Genomic DNA, 20,718 nt, shown 5'->3' on the forward strand with positions numbered 1-20,718 from the left:
AATGAAATAATGCCATTTGCAGCAACATGGATGGACCTAGAGATCATCATACTAAGTGAAGGAAGTCAGAGACAGATATCATATGATATTGCTTATATGTGGAATCTAAAAAAGGCTATAAATGAACTTATCTACAAAACAGAAACAGAGTTACAGATGTAGAAAATAAACTTACGGTTACCAGGAGGTAAGTGGGGGGGATAAATTGGAAGATTGGGACTGACATATACACACTAGTATATATAAAATAGATAACTAATGAGGACCTACTGTATAGTACAGGGAACTCTACTCAATTGTCTGTAATGGCATATATGGAAAAAAATCTAAAAAAGAGTGGATATATATATAATAGATTTGCTTTGCTGTACACTTGAAACTAACACAACATTGTAAATCAACTATACCCCAATAAAAATTTAAAAAAAAAATGAAGTGAAGAAAGTCAGGATATGGCAAAGTGATATGGGAAGAGACAGCAAGGAGACCTAATCTAGTCCAGGGAGTAGCAAAGGCCTCCCTTTCAAGTTCAGTCCTAAAAGATGAGTAAGTTCAGTGGAGTAGAAGTGTGGAACTAGAGATGGAAGGATAATGGATGCAGAAAGTTCTAGGCAGCAAGGAGCACTGAGGAGAAGCTGAAGAGCTAAACGAGGATATGATCATCCAGAACCTTAGGGGACATTTTAAGGAATTTGAACATCATCTCATAAACAGAAAAGTGACATCAAATAGGCATTTAGATCTAGTTATCACTTAGGCTGTAGAATGAAAAATGAAATGAAAGATCATAGATGTGAAGTAGAGAGCCCAATAAGGAAGCAGTTATACAATAACTGAGGTTAGAGATAATTAGGCTAGAGATAATTAGCTTTCAACTAATACTAAAAGAAAGGAAGGCATAAAAGTAGATAGATGGGAAAGACAGTGGCTAGAAGCGAAAAGATCTGGCTACAGGTGTGATAAAGTTAAAGTGGAGAATTCAGTATTCAAACTTGAGCACTGAGGTAAGGAGCATACATAGAAAGACAAATTTGGGTAAGGGAGACAATGAGTTGTGAACATATTACTCTTACAGTTCTATGGACCACCTAATAGTGGTCATGTCAAGGAGGCAACTGAATACACAGATCTAAACCTCTGGACTAAGCTAAGATTTGAGGAGTGCTAACAATAGACATAAGAAAACTAACAGGGTCATTAGCAAAGCCAGAGAGTCTACTACTGTAAAAGGGCCCCAAACTAAACCAAATGCTAAAATAGCTGCAGCAGAGATAAGGAAAATGGCAGGGGATGCTAAAAGGGGAAGGACAAATGGAATGTAAACTGTCAAACTGTTGAGTGGAGTGAAGGTTAAGGGACCATGCCTAATCTTGGGGTTTTTAGAGACCTTTTGAAGACTGTGAACAGCTGGTTACCTAAGAATTAATGATCTGAGATTATTTGCTCCTCACAGAAAAAGCCCTCCACATACACACACTGAAGCACACATGTTAACTGAACAGAATCTCCTACATACAGAGCAACATTTTTAAACCTCACCCTTGGACTCACTACTAATTTGACATGCATCTGATAACAGAACTTTAATAAGGTACTTTCCTCCATCTCAAACTCACATCCATCTTTTTGAACCAGTTCTCTTACAGGCATACCCACATTTTTTCAAAAAATGCTTATTCTCTCCATCTGAAAGCATAAAATAACATGTAAATTCTCCTTTCTTGCTATATATTTGAAAACCATGATGCCCTATCATATAATCCCTCTTAAAATCTTCCTTTTCATGTCCAGGAGCACCAATCATTTCACCACTAAAATCACGTCATTTCACTACTACAGTAGTCTCCAATACCCCTGACTCTACAATTTTCTCAGCCAATCTCTCCTAAACAATGCTACTAAAGTAATATTCCTAAAATACCAGTTTGAATATATTATCGCCCTACTAAAAAACTGTGCCTTGCTGTTGCCCACAGAATGAAGTCTGAACTCCTTATCCAGACAAACAGAAAGCAGATTATGGCAGACTTTCAACTGCCATGCAGTCCTATCTCACAACTTTGTACAAAATCATCAATCCCAGCCAAATGGTTCTTCTCACAGACCACTGAACATGCCAGACACACTCCTGTCTCTACAATCTTGCTCACACCATCCCTCCTGCGTAACAAGCCTGTCTCCATCATCTCCATTTACATAAGTCCTAATTTTCCATCAAAGCTCAGTTCATTTACTTGGCAAACTATCTCACAATGCAAGGTACAATTCCGGATGAAGGAGTTTTAAAAATATTAACATGGTTTGCACAGTAGTTTAGAGAGAGAGCTCTGAGGTCAAACTATCTAAAGATCTGAAACCTAGATTTACTACCTCTTTCATATCCTTCAGCAAGTCATTTAAATTATTCTGAGCTTCCATAAAGCACTTTCAAAAGTCTACTATCTAACTAAACTTTAAAGAAGTTGTGAAAATTAAATAAAAATTTATATAAAGTGCTGAGTATATAGTTCTATAAATGTTAACCCTTGTTCTTATTTTTGTTGTTTCTGTCCTCAAGAAGCTTATATTCTAGCACAAACTGCACCTAAGTACTCACTGCATCAGCTTGTGGCCCATCTCAAAAAAGCCTGACAGAATTTACTAATTCTGACATTTTCATTATCCTCAAAGGAGAAAACCAAAAGTATACTGTTCTGGTTTCTTTTGTATTAATTAAATTTTTTTCATGATAAAAAGTTAAATATTTTCAAAAAAAAGTTAAATATTTTAAATCTAAAATTCAAAAAAAATGTACAAAGTTTAATGTACCTTCAGAAATAAAAATGTTTAAAGTGATAAAAAATTAGTTTAGTTGGTAAGAGTGTACATTTATTATTAATTCTCCTTAATCACACACACACAAAGATTTTATATAAGCCACAATTATTTCATCAGAATTCTTTTTACTCTAACTGAAAAAATATCATTATCTTTTCAATATCCTATTTTAAGTAGTTTATCTGTAATTTGAAACTTTAATTCATTTGAGGATGGTGAAAAATTAATGACATTTACTATAATAACTGGAAACCTCTGACATATAAACTTCTTTCAGCAAGTTAGTATGGTTCATACTAATACCAAAAATTCTCAGAAACCAGGATACCAATGGGAAAACTATACAGGTTATACATACCCATGAATTCAGTGAAACTAAACGTGTCCAATGTGTTATACAGGAAAGAATGGTTAGGAACTAATATCCCTACAAATGCCTACCATATACCAGGCTCATGTAATTCTAACAACCATGCTGTGGACACCGATAATAACAGATGAGTATGAGCTCGAAAAGATTAAGTGATTTCACCAGTGTCCCACAAATAGGAACAAATCAAAATAAGCCTAAAATTTAAGATCTCTTCTTGAAAAACATACCACAACAATAGGGAAAAAAAGAACTAGAAACATAAATTCCACCTTTAATGTAACTAGGAGATACTGTAACTGTAACCTGAGATATAATTTATAAAGACAGAACGTTGACGGTGGAATGGTAAATGACCTGGCATAAATGGAAGAAGGTTAAGGTAAGTCCCTATAGAAAGAAATAATGACAAAGAACCCTGTTTACTCTGCAGCACCCCAGAAGGGCTTAGAAATGGGAGGTGCTGGGAAAGGCAAGATGACAGAACCACACTGCTTCACCCCCGCCCACGCTCCCACCCCCACACTCCTAAGGGAATGAGAGGTGTTCAGCAAAACTGAATCACACGGTGGCTCCAGCCTCAGGGGCGACACACACAGAAAAAGGGAGAAGCGAGTGCTGGTATGAATACAAGGAGACTAAGTGAAAATTTAGAAACTGGTGAGACCTGTAGTAGCTTTCTTCCTCCACCCAGCACTAGAACTCTGCCATCAATACTCATTACTTCTGCCAATCCTCTCCTCGCTCCATTATTCCACTTATGCAGACGGACAGAAAAATGAAGGACCATTATTTGAAGAAACTGAAAGCCTTCTTACCCACCACCTAGAGAAGAAAAAATAAAGATAAAAACAAGGGAGTTCATTAGTCACTAAGCTATGCTCATGCATGCCCAGTGAGCTTTCAATTAGTTTTGCAACATTCTCTTGAATATGAAGGAACTGCTGAGGATCACACAGATCTGAAGAAAGCCTTCAACAACAAAAAAAGATACCAAAACAAACAGAAAAAAGAAGAACCAAAAACAATGCAAGGCATGGAAGAAAATGTCAAAGAAACTGTAATTAATATCCTTGAATAGATAACAGAAGATGCTGTACCCATGAAAAAGAAACAAGATGCTATAATACAGAAATAGAGAAGAGCTCATAAAACATTTTTTTTTAAAAGATACCTGAAATTTTAAAATTCAGTGAAAGGGTTGAACTCTCCCAGATAGGACAGAAGACAGTTTTTTGGAGATCAAATTTCTCAGCATCAACATTGGAAGCCAAGCAATAAAGGAACACCTCCAAACTTTTAAGGAAAAATGATTTCCAACAGTCAAGTGTGACTCAACAGCACAACAGTCAAGTGTGAGGGTAAAAACGAACCCCCCCCAAAATATCTCATGCACTCTTTCACGGTAATAGTAGAGAAACCAAAAAGAAGGAATCAACTAAAAGGAAGGCATGGGATCCAGGAAAAAAGGGACTCAACAAAAGTGAAAAAAATTCCCAGAATGTCCCAAGATAACAGCTTTGCAGCAGGCCTAAACAGAAAACAATCCAGAATAAAGCAGGAAGGACAGCTACAGAAGGGATGACTACAGGAATAAGTGGAAGTGGTAAGTTTATGTGACAGATTTGACCATGTGGAAAATTGTACTGAGAAGCATTTTACCGAGCTGCTGGAGGATAAAGAAAGACAAAACTAAGCAAATGAAAAAAACAAGGCATGAAAAGCAAAAGGTTACACGGGAAAACTAAATCATAGTAAACTACTATCTCAGCAGTGACAAATATTTGGTTGGAATGATGAAAACTCTCAACGTGAATTTAACCTGAAATTGCAGAATAACAGTATTAGAAAGATGGAGGAAAAGCCTAGTTTGAAAAACCTTTTAACATCTATCCCTTTAAAATCATTGATAATTACATACCTCAAATTATTCAATTCTAAGGAAAGCCTCTATTTTCATTAAATTCTGTAACTACACTTTCAAGGCAAAATTTAGTGAAATGCACTGGTTTTGTCTTGGGCTACTTCACAGGGTCATTTTAAGGAAATAAGGTAATAAATGCAAAGCAAAAATTCTAACAAAAATTAGAAGATCTATACAAGTTTTACTGGTTACTGGAATCAGTTAAGGCAGCTTATTATCTAGTAATATGTTTGTTCTATTGTTTGCTATAATTCTTTTTTTTAATATTTATGTATATATTTATTTTGGCTATGCCTGGTCTCAGTTGTGGCACACGGGGTCTTCGTTGCAGCATGTGGCATCCTCAGTTGCAGCATACAGGATCTTCTTACTGCAGCATACAGGATCTTCTAGTTGCAGCATGTGGACTTCTTAGTTGCAGCATGCATGTGGGACCTAGCTCCCCAACCAGGGATCGAACCTGGGCCCCCTGAACTGGGAACACGGAATCTTACCCACTGGACCGCCACACAAGTCCCTGTTTGTTGTAATTCTAAATGTTGGACACCTTCAGCACATGTTCACTTTTACCTTCCACATTTACCAGTTAATAATTTATTTAATCTTACAGGAAAATGGGCTGCGAACTCTTTAGTAGTTTACCTCTTTATACACCAAAATTTTTATTTCATAGTTTTAAAAATCTAGGACTTCCCCGGTGGCTCACTCGTTGGGAGTCCGTCTGCCAATGCAGGGGACACGGGTTCGAGCCCTGGTCCGGGAGGATCCCACATGCCGTGGAGCAACTGAGCCCGTGCACCACAGCTGCTGAGCCTGTGCTCTAGAGCCCATGAGCCACAAGGGCTTAAGCCCAGGCGCCTGGAGCCTGTGCTCTGCAACAAGAGAGGCCACCATAATAAGAGGCCTGCGCACAGCAGCGAGGAGTAGCCCCCGCTGGCGCAACTGGAGAGAGCCCGTGGGCAACAATGAAGACCCAACGCAGACAAAAATAAATAAATAAATTTTAAAAATAAAATAAAAAATAAAACTAATTTTAAAAAATCTAAAATGTTTTGCACTTTTCTTTTTATAAGAAATAAATTTAACTTTTACTTGATGACTCAGGCTGTCATGCAAGTCGGCTACAGTACTATGACTAGATGGCCTCAGAGGTTTTAGGTCTGTAAGGCATCAACCCTTATGCTAAATGGACATAAACTGGTATGCTTTTATAACCTTCCTGTTCATCACTCTTAACTTTCAGATCTACTGTCAACGATCCTTCCTCTATCTGGATTGACCCATCTTTTATTTACTATGGGGTTAAAAAAAAAATCATCATGCTTCTGACTCAACATTTACTAAATGCCCTGCCTTTCATACACACACTTTCATTTAATCCAAATAACTTTTGTTAGAATGGTAGTCAATGTAAAAATTTAGCAGTTCTGACTAAAGACTTTAAAAAAAACTACTACAAATAAATACAGGAGTTTAATTGCTTAATGGAGTTTGGGGGCTGCATCTTTTGGATGGTTTGGGGGGTTTTGTTTGTTTTTTGAGAGAAGGATTTATTTTCCTTGCTTTGGTGTCTTTATAACTAATTTCCAGTTCTGATCAAGATTGGTTAATCAATGATCTATGGGATAATTGTGGGAGTCACTGAACTATCCTATGTGCTATCCTATCAACTATCCAACTTAGAGCTATACCAAAAAGAGATATATACTTAAAACTACAGACACGTGGTCATCCATTCACTAAGACTTTCACAAAAAACGCAGAAAAATGAGAAATGTATTGCAAATTAGGACTTTTATATTTGCAATTATATCTATATTAATGCATGTATATAATTTTGTTATTTTAATACTTCTGTTGCTTAAAAAATTTCTTAGTTGAATAAAACAGAACCTCAATTCAGTTAAATCTGAACTTCAGAAGGATATGAGTACTTCCCAAATTAAGAGGTAAAGATTTTCACCATTAAATGTATCACCAAGACACTGAAAAGCAATCCTTCTCATTGATTTTTAGTTATTCCTCTATAAAATAGCAGCATTTCCATTAAAAAAAAGAAAGAAAGAAAAGAAAATCTTACCATAGTGTTACTATCTAGTCACTACTCAAAAAACCTACATAAATCATGGAATAAAAGCTATCATTGCTTATATTCAGGCTTAATAATGTAAGCTGTAGCCTTCAAAAGGAGGATTCTAAATGTAATTTAAAAGACTAGAAAACTTTCTCTTTAACAGTCATTTCACTTTAAAAGCAATTTATGTGCTCCAGAGAATTGTTAAAGAATGCTTACTTATTTATTTTCAGCCATTCCAATACATCGACAATGTTATACCCATATTCACGTTCTCATTCAAAGAACTTAGAAGAGCAAATACACTGTTTACACATCACAAATAAGACTGATATTGAGCTGCAAATGCTGACTTCCAGGCACCTTCAAATTTTAAATGTAATTATTAAAACAAAATTGCTTTAAAATACTAATCACCTAAAATCCCAGCCTAAAAGTCGTATAAATTCCATCCTCAAAACCACTTTCCTGGAAACAACACTCGCCAAAGCTGAGGGATCCTTTACCTTGTGCCAGAGTACCTGATGCCTACGCTTAGACGTCAAAGCTTTGCTACAGGCAAAATATCAAAAAAGTAACACTGTTGCTACATACTCGTGCACAACATTTTTAAAAATTGCGAAAATATACCTTTCTAATTCAAACAGAGAATTTTTCATGATCTAAGCTACCATTAGATCAGCAACGCTAAAACTGCTTGACATTTCATTTTTCCTAAAACAAACAAAAATACTTTCACGATACTGTGTATCAATGTACATTTATAATAAAGATCACTACGTGCTTTAAGCTTTTGATCACATAAAGATCTAATTTTCAACCAGTCTCCACGTTGTACCACTGTCAAAACTGTGTATCAAACATCTAAATAGGTAGGACCATCTATTTTATAGAAATACTTCCTGAAAATTATATGACTAGCCTACTTTTTAAAAGAAAACCGCGCAGTCGTGTCTGAAAAGAACGCTTAAGAATTTGCCTTTCTCTGATGCTAAAACATTTTGCAGCAAGTACTTGGTCTGGCCAAAAAACGTCAATGCTCCTGGATTTTATCATTTGCTGCAGGAAAAAAAGAATATGGCTGAAAATTCTTTCTGAAGGGTGGTATTTCAAACAGGACCACTCACAACACTTAAGAATACGGAGCGGAGAGGAGGGTGGAGGGAGGGTACCTTATGAAACAGCACACTCCGGGCCCTGCACACTACCTCATTTCCCTAATAGGGATGAAAAGCTCAGGCCTCTGGTAGCTTCCAGCTGACGCCAATGCGCTCCACACCCCTCTTTTTGACAGAATTTTCTGGCGTTGGAGCCTGTGTCACAAATACAAATTCCGTGATCACGTCTAAACGGTCTAATAATCAAGCATCTTCTACAGGACCAAACCCTTTGCGATCCCATTCCCTCCCATCTCCCTCTGTAGCGAAACACACCTAGGCGGGTCCTCTACATCGAATTCTACAAATCCTGCCGCGCATTATCGAGGCAGAAACGATACAGAAAATAGATTTCAGCCATCCCCCTCGATGCTACCGAAATTACAGGCTCCATTTCCTGTCCCCATGGGGACCGCAAAATCTCCGAGGGAGAACCGGACGCCTCCCGCCCCCTCCAGGCTGGCGCAAGCGGCCCCCGCGCTCCCCCTGCCTGGGCCCCGCGGGCGCGAGCGGGTGGCGAGGACCCGGGGCGCCCTCCCTTCCCCCCACCCGGCGCCGGCACCCACCTCTCGGCAGCGGCTTCATCTCCCCATTCTCCTCGCGGGCTGCCCCGCCGGCCTCGCCTGCCCCGCCGAGGCCGTGCCTCCTCCTTTCCTTCTCTCGCTTCTCCTTGGGTCTGCGCGGCTTGGCGTTGGCTGAGGAGGCGGCGGCCGGCAGCAGGAGATGGTGAGGCTGAGCGTGCAGCAGCGTAGGAGGGACCAGCAGTTTGCGCGGCACCGGCTGGGACGAGGAAGCAGAGGCTGAGGAGGGGACGGCCGTGCCAGCGGAGAAAGAGAAATTGCTCCGAGCAGAGGACGGGGAGGGGGCAGCAGACAGAGCGGCGAAGCTCCAAGACCCAGGGCTGCCATAGCTCTGAGGCGAAGGTGCCGCGCAAGACTGCAGCTGCCTGCTGTTGCCGCCGCTGCCTCCTTCTCCGTTCAGTCTCCGCGGCGTCTTCTTCTCCTCAGTCCGGATCTTCTTGGCAGACAGAGGACCCGGCGGGTCCCGGGAGGGGGGCTGCAGCTTGGAAAACGGTTCTTTCTCCGAGACGGCGGCCGGGGCGCAGTGCACTAGGCTCGGCGGTTCCGCCATTTTGCGCTCCTGTTGTATTTACTCTCCTCCGCTCGCAGGCGCGGGGCAGGGGCGGGCTCTCCTCAGGGGGCAGGGAAGGGGCGGAGCGGCCGGGCCCTCCATTGGGCGAGCCACGCTGAGGGATATCTTAAGAACCAATCAAAAGCGCGAGTCTGGAGCCGAAGTTGTGGGGGGAATCGCCAAGCGTACCAGTTTTGGAGGTCACAGGGCCGCGGGGCGCGGCTAATGGCGGAGCAAGCTGTGAGGGGAGGGTCGTCCAGTTGTCGTCAGCGTGAACGCGGGTGCCCAGTGAGTGTCTGAGAGAACCCCAACTCCAGACCCCAAAGTCTGCCCCGGCCCCGCACTCGTCTCTGCCTCGTCGACTTTGTCTTATACCACTGTCCCTTCCTTTTTCTCTGGGGGGTCCTTTTGGTCCCTCCCCTGCCTTTTCCCGCTCAGAAAGCCGAATTTCGCAGATTCTCAGCTCCGAGGAGAAAATTTTGCCGGAAATTAAATCCTTCCTTCTGTTAGGCAGTAGTCGATTGATGGGAGGAGCTAAAAGTCACTTGGTGTCCTGACAAGATGTGTTACTCTTTTGCTAAGATCGTCATCTCTAATGCTTTGAGGGAGGTAACTTCTGCACACCTAGAACTTTCGGATTACTACCGAGCTTGAAGGTAAGACTCTCCTGGAGAATTTTTTTTTTCAAGCGCTTGTGATTAGACCGTTAAAGCTTTTAATTTTATTATCATTATTATAACTCAGATTCGCTAAGAAAAATTCACTAGCGATATTTATAGATGTTTGAAAAGCAAGTTTTTTTTTTAAGTGTGTATTTTAGCGTTTAGTTAGCAGTCTGAGTGTTAGATGTTTTGTAAGCGCGTGCTGTGAATTGTACCTTAGAAGATAAGGAATTTGAGAAGATGGGTTACAGTAATTGCAACCAAGTGAAGAGTACGATTATAATTTTACTCTAAGGTCTTTCATGAGACCAAGAAGTCAAAGGAACAGATGTAAAAATAAAAGTAGTCAAATGAGGAGATGACCAGTCAGAGGATATTTTGAGTCCCAAAAGGTGCCCTAAGCTGCCTGTAACTTTGTGGAAAACAATTAAAAGTAACTTTCCAGAATTACCAGTTCTCGTGACCTCATGAAGTTGGAATTCTTTATTTTGTTTTCACTTTTGAGGGGTAAAGGGGATTGGTTTTAATAATATTTTGGAGTCAAAATTTAATATTGGTTTATAGACTTTTTTTGAGGTGCATCAAATTTTTAAAGTAATGAAAACTATTCACTGTACTTTAATGCATAGCAATGAAAGCAAGTGTAAGCTGTGTAGTTGGAATTGACTGACAGTAGATGTCTTACTGAAAAGTGTGGACAGAGATTATGGAGCTGGAAATCATCTGCTACTGACTAGCTTTGTGACCTCAGTCAGGGTGTTCTTTATCTGTCTGAACTTCTGTTTCATTTATTAAGTGAGTATATTTGATTACATGATTACTAAGATCCCTTCTGCGCCCTAAACTTCGGCTGTATTTAAGAAGCTTTTCAAAATCACACTGAAATTATTACAATTAAAATAACTGCTTAATTGTTGGCCCTCCAGATATGAGAGTGTCTCTTATATACATAATATAGTGCCTGTAAATTTGCACCATTTATACCCTTATCTTCCCTGCAGAAGTCTGGAAAATCTGACTTCTTAAGGGCCCAGCTAAAGTGGACTCTCACCTGAATTCGTTACTAATTGCACTATATTCTTTTATACACTCTTATCAAGGCAGACCCTAAATTTATAGAGCCTGAGCAAGAGTGTGGTTATGGAGGTTCACAGACCGTGTGTCTAAATATTTAAGTTATAAATCAAGATAACAAACTATTATTAAAAATATATTCTACTCTCCTACCTTGGCAAATCTACTTAAATAATGATCTGGAAAGCCAGGTTTAAATTTAGAATTGGACTTCTGGAGTCCTCAGACTGACCCTGTTCTCTTCCCATTCCCAACTTCTTCACCCACCTCACCCAGCATGTCCAAGCTATGTCCACATCTTGAACCCCCTGCAAATAGTGATGTGTAATCAGCTGCTCCATCTGCCCTCAGATCTAGCCACTCTGAAAGAGGAGTGCAGGCTCAAGGGACAGACATGGCCCCTTGACCTCATGGACTCCTTGTCCTTTGCAGCAGGAGGAGGGTACTCACTCAGGTCTAAGGGCAGTACTGTTACAAAACATGCTCAATTATCTGTCTTTTCTCCCATGTAATCAGCCATTCCCTTACAACTAGGTCATTCCTAACAACGTTAAACTAGGAGAGAATTCCCACTACTGTCACCAATTCCTACTGGCTTAATCTCTACTACCACTAAAACCATCCACTTCTCTCCATGTCCATTGTTGGTACCCTATTCCAAGTACCACCCCTCTCACCTGGATGACAACAGTAGCCTTTTTTCTGGTCTTCTTATACTCCAGTTTTCTCCAGTCTGCCTACCATTCTACCCAGAATGCACTTTTCAAAGATAAATCTGATCTTGTCACTTTTCCTTGCTTCAGACCCATCAAAGGCTTCCATTTCTCTTAGGATAAAGAACAAAATCCTTAACTGACCAACAAAACCCATCATGATCTAGCCCCTTCCTCTTCTATCTCAAAGTAAAAGGTCTTCAATTTCCAGAATGCACCATACTGTCTTACAATTTAGGAATATTATATATTTTGTTTCCTCTACCCAACTGCTTTTCTCTTTACCTGATGCTTATGTGATGATTTGGATAATGGGCATAAGGGAGGCAGATGTCATTAATACCTCCTACATTTCTAATCTGCGTGACTTGATGGACAGTGGGACCATTCACTGAGCTAGGAGACACTGGAAGAGTGACAAGTTTGGGATGCTCTTTGATCTTGGACCTGATGAACATGAGGTACCTATGAGACATCACATCCTTTGGATCTCAGCTCAAGCTAAGCCTCACTTCCTTGGAGAAGCCTTCTCTCCCTGTCAAGACTAGATTCCTAACTTGCTGGTTCCTTTTCTTCTTGTCCTCATTTCTTTTCACTTGTTGTTGTTTACTCACTTATTATCTCTCCCACCTCTTTTCATTCCTCCTCTAACAGCTAACAGCTCTATTGAAAACATACTACCCTGTACCCTGGTTCTCCATCTTCTTGTCTGACACCTGGTGCCCTCTGAGGACACAGACTGTACTTTTTTTTTCTCTCTCTCTCATATGCTATTTTAATTAATTTTTATTGGGAAGTTGGGGGTTCTTAGGGTTATGTCATTGCTCTTTATCTGACTCTAAATACCTCTATGTGATATTACGCATCGCAGTGTCTTCTGATTTATTAGAAATGCTGTCAATTCCCAAGTCTTTCTCTCCTGCCTTGACCTTCTGCCCGATTCCTGACTCTTATCCAGATGCTAAATGTATGTTGCCCCTTTTGTAGCCACTTACACCTCAGATTTTATATCATCCATTCTCATCCTCCCATGTGTCATTCTCCTGCATTTTTTATCCACATTAACATTCAAGCTACAAGCCTGGGACTCTTCTTTGACTTCTTTTTTTCTCTCACCCTCTGCGTTAAGTCAGTCACTGTCTCTAGCCAGTTTCTCTTCTCCATTCCCACTGCTGCCTCTTGCCTTCAGGCCTCAAGCCAGCTTGGATTTTGTCAATGATCCCTTCCTAACTGTAAGTCTTCCATCTTCTAAACTATCCTCCATGCTGCTTCCAAAATTATATTTCTAAAATATTAACCTGATTATGCCTCAGTCTCTTCACTAATTCCCTTTGGCATATGGGATAAAAGTCACACTTTCCAGTGTAAATACAAGCCATTCTTTTTTTTTTTTTTTTTTGCGGTACGCGGGCCTCTCACTGTTGTGGCCTCTCCCATTGCGGAGCACGGGCTCCGGACGCGCAGTCTCAGCGGCCATGGCTCACGGGCCCAGCCGCTCCGTGGCATGTGGGATCTTCCTGGACCGGGGCACGAACCCGTGTCCCCTACATTGGCAGGCGGACTCTCAACCACTGTGCCACCAGGGGAGCCCAAGCCATTCTTGATATAACCCCAGCACTCCTTTCTCTGTCACTCTCCTACAGCTTTCCTCTGTTTCATCTATTCTGAACTATGTGTAATTGCCAAAAGAGTGGCATTCTTTGTCGCTCTGTGCATTCTGCCTGTCATACCCCTCCAAGATTGGGTTCAAGCATCTCCCTAGTACTGTGCTTCCTGACCTGCCAAATCAGAGTTGATCGTTCCTTTGTGCCATCATCATTCTGCCTAGGAGCATTTAACTCAGTGTTCTCTGCTTCTAGCCTGAGAGCCTCCGTAAGAGCAGGGATGATGCATTATTTATATTTGTATGCATAGTATCTGGGACATGGTTAGAAAACAAATGTTGAAAAGAAGTATATAAAGAGCAGTTTTGATCTTTATGGTAAGATGAGGATCAGAGGTTACAATCAAATGGTCTTGATAGGTTAAAAAAATAATAAGGCAGGTTGACTATAATATAATAGGAAGTGGTGAGGACTGTGGAAACTGGGAATTATATGCCTTATCTACAAGGTACATTGCTGATTGTTCCTATATGGAAATGAAGCAGGCCTACTTGCTAAATATCTAGATTTTTTTAATGTGAGGTTTCCTAAGAACCTGTGCAAGCCAGACACAACATATCTGTGGGTCACGTAACCCAGTCTGACTTCTGATCTAGAAAAAAGTGACTTAACTTCGGATGAGGTAGCCTTTGAGAGTTTGTTAACTCAGGGCCCTTCCTTTGTCAATTGCTAGAATAGACAGATACTAAGCAAATATATGTGAACTCGTAGCCACGATAAATGTGTGTTAGCAGTGTTTAGAGCTGTCCTCCTAGAATCTGGTTTTCTCTGTGTATAATGTCCTCCAGTATTCCTGAGCCTAACTGATTTTTGCTCTGCAGTATACTATCCTCTGGCCTTGTCCAGGTTCCTGACACCCTGAGCTTTTTTTTTTTTTTTTTTTTTTATTTATTTATGGCTGTGTCGAGTCTGCATTGCTGCACACGGTCTTTCTCTAGTTGCGGTGAGCGGGGGCTACTCTTCCTTGCCGTGCGTGGGCTTCTCATTGCGGTGGCTTCTTTTGTTGCAGAGCATGGGCTCTAGGCGCGCAGACTTCAGTAGTTGCGGCACACGGGCTCAGGAGTTTTGACTTGCGGGCCCTAGAGCGTGGGCTCAGTAGTTGTGGCGCACGGGCTTAGTTACTCCGCAGCATGTGGGATCTTCCCGGACCAGGGCTTGAACCCGTGTCCCCTGCACTGGCAGGCGGATTCTTAACCACTGCACCACCAGGGAAGTCCCCCCTCTGCTTTATGAAACCCTGTATTAACCTTAAAGACATCCCTTCTACCCTTCTGGCATGGAAATCTCAAAGTCCTACTCTATCACACTGACCTGCACATCTTTATGTGTCTTTCTTTTGTGAATCAACATTGACCAGTTATAAAGGGTGGTTCTATGCCTTAGGAAAGCCTGATCTTTTCAACTTTCATGTTGTCAGTTCTAATTTAGTCCACACTTAACAGGAGCCAGCAAACTTGTTCTGTAAAGAGCCAGATAGTAAATATTTTAGGCTTTGCAGACCACATGTCTCTCTAGCAACTACTGCTTGTAGCACAAAAGCAGCCATAGACAATGTATTAATGAGTGGGCATGGCTGTGTTCCAGTAAAACTATAAAAATAGGCAGGCTAGATTTGGACTGCAATATATAGTTTGCTGACTCTTGCTCTAGGATTTTGATTTCTACCTTTGATTTCTACCTTTATATCATGTGGAAAAATGGAAAGAACATCTCTTCCACACTCCCCTTTGCTCCTGCTGCATCAGTCACATGGCTTTCTCTCTGTTCCTTGATCATGCCCAGTCCTGCCTAAGACCCTTGGCCCAGGCTAGTTCCCTGCCTGGAACACTTCTTCCCTCCCACCTCTAACTCTTCTTTCAGATGTCATTACAAGCCTTCCTCTTTTCATTATTCTTGGTCACAGCATTCTCTTTCTTTCAGAGCACCTATCACAGTTTATAATTATTTTACAATTATTTCCTTACTCTTTATCATTTGTCTCCCTCAGTAAATAGTAAGCTCCATGGGGACAGGGACCACATCTTTCTTATTCACTCTTACTCACCACTGTATCTCTGGAATCTAGCAAATGCCTTATATACATTAGACACCCACCAAATGGTTATTGAATGGATAAATCAATTAATGACTCAGCCTGAATTTTGATTAACTAATTTAGATGTTTTTCACCAGAAACTAATAGAATAGTTCTATAGTGATGCAGTAGTATATCCACAAAAAAATCAATGGACTTCCCTGGCAGTCCAGTGGTTAAGACCCCATGCCTGCACGGGGTGCGGGTTCAATCCCTGGTCAGGTAACTAAGATCCCACATGCCACATGGTACAGCCAAAAAAAAAGTCAAAATTTTAGCTTTCTGATGAATCTAGTTATACCTACATATGCATTTCAGTCATAGTGACTGTTTCTTAGTTTATTAGTTTTACTCTTTCTTAATGTATTGATATTAGTACAGTGATGCATTGAAAATTCATACAACTCAGAATACATTTCTATAAGTCCTTTCCAAAAGAGCAGAATAGCTCTAGCTGCAGATCTGAATAGTGAAACAATGCCAGGTTTATCGCATGAGATTTTATGGGTGTCCCCCTCATACAGGGATGGTCAGGGCTGTAAGAAAAACACTGACATAATCTTGTCCTGTAGGAAGAAAGGTCTATTTAGATAACAGAGTAGTAACAGGGGTAAGAGGGTCAATTTTGATTCTTCCATAGCTGTCTTCAGAATCTTGGAGTTAAGCAACTCTGAATAAACTTCAAAAAGAACTCTATCAAACTGGAACAAAACATAATGTCTAGGACCAGTTTCTTTGTATTCATCTGAAAACTTTCTGTTTTACTGTTGAAGTAAAAAACCTATTGACCAGCATTGCATCCATCCACACCTAACCTGTTAAAAGAACGATTGGAATTAACTATAGAAAAGGAAACTTATTAACGTGCATAACATTATATTTTTGCCCTTTCTGCTGACAGATAAGATCCCTCTCAAGTTTGAATCCATGTATACATATATGACAAAAGAACCCACTGAACCATAGATTCACCATTAATTTCTCTGGCATCCACCAACATTGGGCTCTGTGATGATTATGTAAATCTTTTCCCTCACCCTGGTTATAATCATTCTTAAATTTAAGAGGTAAAAAACAACCTATTTGAGGTCCCAGAGTTAAGATATGCTCTGTGTTGTAAGTAGAGGTGTTGCATACAGAAATAATTAAAGTAACTCTGGTTAAAAAAATAAAAGGCGGGACTTCCCTGGTGGTCCAGCGGTTAAGACTCCGCATCCTCAGTGCAGAGGGCCCGGGTTCAATCCCTGGTCAGGGAACTAGGTCTCGCATACTGCAACGAAGACCCCGGGCAGCCAAATAAATAAATTAATTAATTAATTAAAAGTCAATTAATTATTATGAGATCAGGTTACAAGAAAAAGTTAAAGTACCCAAATAGCATTTGTTTAGCCATATAGTATCCAAGATGATAATTTTTAATAAATAAAGGATGGATGTGGGGACACCAGGAGAAAATTATCATTCAAATTCAAGTGCAACTATTAGTTCACTTGAGTATCTCAAAAAACATTTCAGACTCATCATATCAGCTCCTTCTCACAATATTTTATAGGCTCCTCCTCTGGAGACTCTCAAGTTTCAATTTAAGGGCATTTTTTCCCTCACATTATTCCTTTTCTTGGCCAATCTCAAAAATGCCCATAATGTCAGTAAATTGTTTTTATAGTGACAGTTCCCCAGCGTATATCTGTTAACCTGGCTGGTCCTCTGTGTTTGTGACCTAACCACTCAGCATCTTCCACAGATACATCAAAAGCACCTCAAACTCAGTATGTCTGTGGCAGAGATGTCTAGTATCTGTTTTCCCCCTTCTTCCTACTACCTGAACTTTATTTCATTCAGGTGCAACGTGCCTAGGTAAAAAAATACAAACAAACAAAAATGTAGACTGCCCAACCTCCCTCATTCCTAGGGATTGCAGTGATGTCATGGAAGTCTGGGTGAGGCTTTCAGGACAGCTCCTTTCAGGGTGGGAGGGGGCACTTAACCCCTTTGCCCTTCCCCCTTTCTCTCCGGCCTGGAACTTGGGTAAGGGGGAAAAGAAAGGGCCTTAACTATCAAGATGTGAAACTTTCAGCCTGTATTTTTCTAATTCAACAATGCAGGTGAGTTGAACTCTCACCTCTTAACCACTGATATTTTACAACAAATATGACTTAACTGCTTGCTCAATCACAGTCTTTCCAGTTCGCATATGTACTCAAGTTTGGGGCAAGTTGAAAATTGTAGGTGAGGCAATGGCTGCTGCTTAAAGGCTTCGTTGGAGAGTCAGCAGCCACCACAGAGCAGGAAGAAGGCAGAAAGAATAAAAGGGATCAAACAGAGTAAATAGAAACCATCTGTAACATCTCTTGGCAGGTTAATTTTGCTGCCAGAATTTTTGTATGGAAGGACATCAGATCATTTTGATACTTATTTATTTATTTGGTTGTGCTGGGTCTTAGTTGTGGCAGGTGGGCTCCTTAGTTGCGGCTTGAGGGCTCCTTAGTTGCTGCATGCATGTGGCATCTAGTTCCCTGACCAGGTATTGAACCCGGGGCCCCTGCATTGAGAGCATGGAGTCTTACCCACTGTGCCACCAGGGAAATCTTTTGATACTTATTTTTAAGAAAGGGATAGGAAGCCTGTAAAATGTATGTCAGGAGCCTTACTCAGTGTTGTAAATCTCTAAAAAGACAAGCCTAAGTTTTATGGTACTAGTCAGTTTTCTGGAAAGAGGGAACTATTTTAGCTAAGAATTGGTGGGTAGAGGGCAAAGTATATATTATGACTTTGAAACCTAAGTGTGGCAAAGGGTGTAAAGAAAGATTATAAATTCATAGAATTTCTAGATTGAAAACCCAGCCCTGTACCCAATTTGTGAATTTCCTTTGCTGCTTATACTTTACTTTGTTCTTGAACAGGAAAACTTCACCTCCAGAATAACTGTTCTCTGCTTCATTGTTTCAGCCACATTTGCAGACCATCACTGTGGGTAGGGGGATAATGTTTACTGAGTGCCTTGTGTAAGCCTCATGTTTGTGGACATTTTACCTCATCCTATGCTTTGAAAAGCCTTACAAGGAACTTTTCACAAATGAACTGGAATTCCATGTTCATCCTGACACTAAACTAATTTTCTAATGTAGCCTATCTTGCAAGAGGAAGCAGAAGTCTAAAGTGTCAAAATTTTAAATCTAAACATTGATCATGCCTTTTTAGAAATTTCAGTTAATTAAATTATGTTTCAAAAATACACATTCAGAAAAGATGCAGTGTTTCTTAGGGTGCTGGTAGACACAAGTGCTTTTATCTCATACTAGACCAAGAGTATTTTTAGGGGAAGGAGTGAGAGTGGGAGAGGGTAAGGACAGACAGACCTATATAAGCAGTGGCTTGAACTTCTCAAGACACTTTACAGTTCAGTTGCCCAGACAAAGTCTGGGTAACCTGAATATCCTGAAGCCGGTCTAACAGATTCCCAGAAGGGATGACCCACAGAAAAACCATTTTGTGCAAATGCTGCACTTGTCAGTAGAGCCAGGAAATTACAAAACTATGACTGTCACAAAGTTATCATTTCAATTTTTTGGTTTCACAGATTCTAATTTGAAAAGCTTGTCTGAATAATTAATGAACAGCGCCATGAAGTAACATGTATCTTGCCTCAGGTGCAAGTGCTGGCTTTTCTTGATTCTCCTTGGATGAACGACTACTTCTGTGTACCATTAGATTGAAAAACAGATGTATAACTAAAACAGCTAAACTAAAAAACCATCAAATAAATACCCACTTTTGAAGTTAACTTTTAAATCCAAGCCAAGCTCTGATTAAGTCTATTTACATTGTAATTTCTATTTTTAGGATTTTAATCCTAGTCTTTGCCCCATTTTATCCCTATGTTTGATTTCAATGAGTAGAAAATACTAAATTCTAGAATAAATTCACTGGGAGCTTTACATCTGTTAGTGAAAGAGGACAGAAAAAGGAGGTATAAATCAGGTATCTGGAAACCTTGACTACCATGGCATGAAACCTGGGGTCAAGGGTTGCCACATCCAACCTTGCCAGCACAGATGGGCGAGTTCAAGTGCCAAGCAAAGAGGGTAAGCTTTCTATGTGTAGAATTCTTATAACCTTGGGTGGAGTTTGCCCTGAAGTCTTAATCTTGCCATCTGAGTTTAAAAATACTGCCAGTGTACCTTGACCATCACCTTGATCTAGGTCAAAAGTGTGAGTGGTATAGGGACTTCCCTGGTGGTCCAGTGGTTAAGACTCCGCACTTCTAATGCAGGGGACATGGGTTCCATCCCTGGTCAGGGTACTAAGATCCCACATGCTGTGTGGCGCGGCCAAAAAAAAAAAAAAAATAGTGTGAGTGGAATGTACATTTAGAGATTTCAGCTTCTTCATAGTGAACTGTAAGTACATGGGCATAGGTATTAGAGGCACACAGGTCCTCTTAAATATTGTTTGATGATGATACCAAGTTAAGTGCTTCAGTGTATTATAGGAAAGCAAGCCTAAAATGATGCAGCACCAATATAAATTACAGGTATGCAGTCATAACGTGGTATGCTTGTAAATGAATAATTAACTCCATTTGGAGATTAAATACCACTTTTGATGCCCCAGGTAGAGGTATTAAACAGGAAAACACAAATGCCTAGTGGCAAATGATACAGAATCTTTTGCAGATGTGAAGGACGTTGTTATTTTTATTTCTGTGGTCAGGCTAATGTCTATGACCACTCTGACTAACTGAAAACATAAATCATATTTACATGAACTTATATTTGCCTCTCCCCCTCAGTATTCTTTCATGTTTATAATATGTTTAGTAATTTTTAAAAAAATTTTTTGCTAATCAATGATCTTATTGTTTTCTACAGTTTCTGTATTCCTTGATATACTACCTCTTATGCTAGAGGTGCTTCTCTTATTACCTCTTTATGGATGCCCTTCTTCAGTTTATCTTCAATTAATATGTAGTCTGCTTTTTCTTATTTTCCATATACATTAAGTATTTAGTTAGTAAATATTTATAGGATGTGAGGGTGATCTGGCTGCAACATCTGT

General features: G+C 40.2%; 1 protein-coding gene and 1 long non-coding RNA gene across 4 annotated transcripts in view; one reads left to right on the forward strand and one right to left on the reverse strand.

Annotated features, from left to right (window-relative positions):
- Nucleotides 1–9,499, reverse strand: part of RSBN1L (round spermatid basic protein 1 like) — a 65,141-nt gene extending 55,642 nt beyond the window's left edge. The window contains exon 1 of the mRNA XM_030834298.2: nt 8,909–9,499. Coding sequence (XP_030690158.1) covers nt 8,909–9,473 — 565 coding nt within the window. The 5' untranslated portion in view covers nt 9,474–9,499. The remainder of the gene's footprint in view (nt 1–8,908) is intronic.
- Nucleotides 9,340–20,718, forward strand: part of LOC115840868 (uncharacterized) — a 128,075-nt gene continuing 116,696 nt past the window's right edge. The window contains exons 1-2 of one of the 3 annotated variants that reach the window (XR_009565126.2): nt 9,342–9,761; nt 9,984–10,129. This is a non-coding gene — a long non-coding RNA (uncharacterized lncRNA). Of the gene's footprint in view, nt 10,130–20,718 lie in introns of all 3 variants that reach the window. The other 2 variants (XR_009565124.2, XR_009565125.2) reach the window with 2 other exon arrangements.

Source organism: Globicephala melas, chromosome 9, assembly GCF_963455315.2.
Source record: "Globicephala melas chromosome 9, mGloMel1.2, whole genome shotgun sequence".
Classification (NCBI taxonomy): domain Eukaryota; kingdom Metazoa; phylum Chordata; class Mammalia; order Artiodactyla; family Delphinidae; genus Globicephala; species Globicephala melas.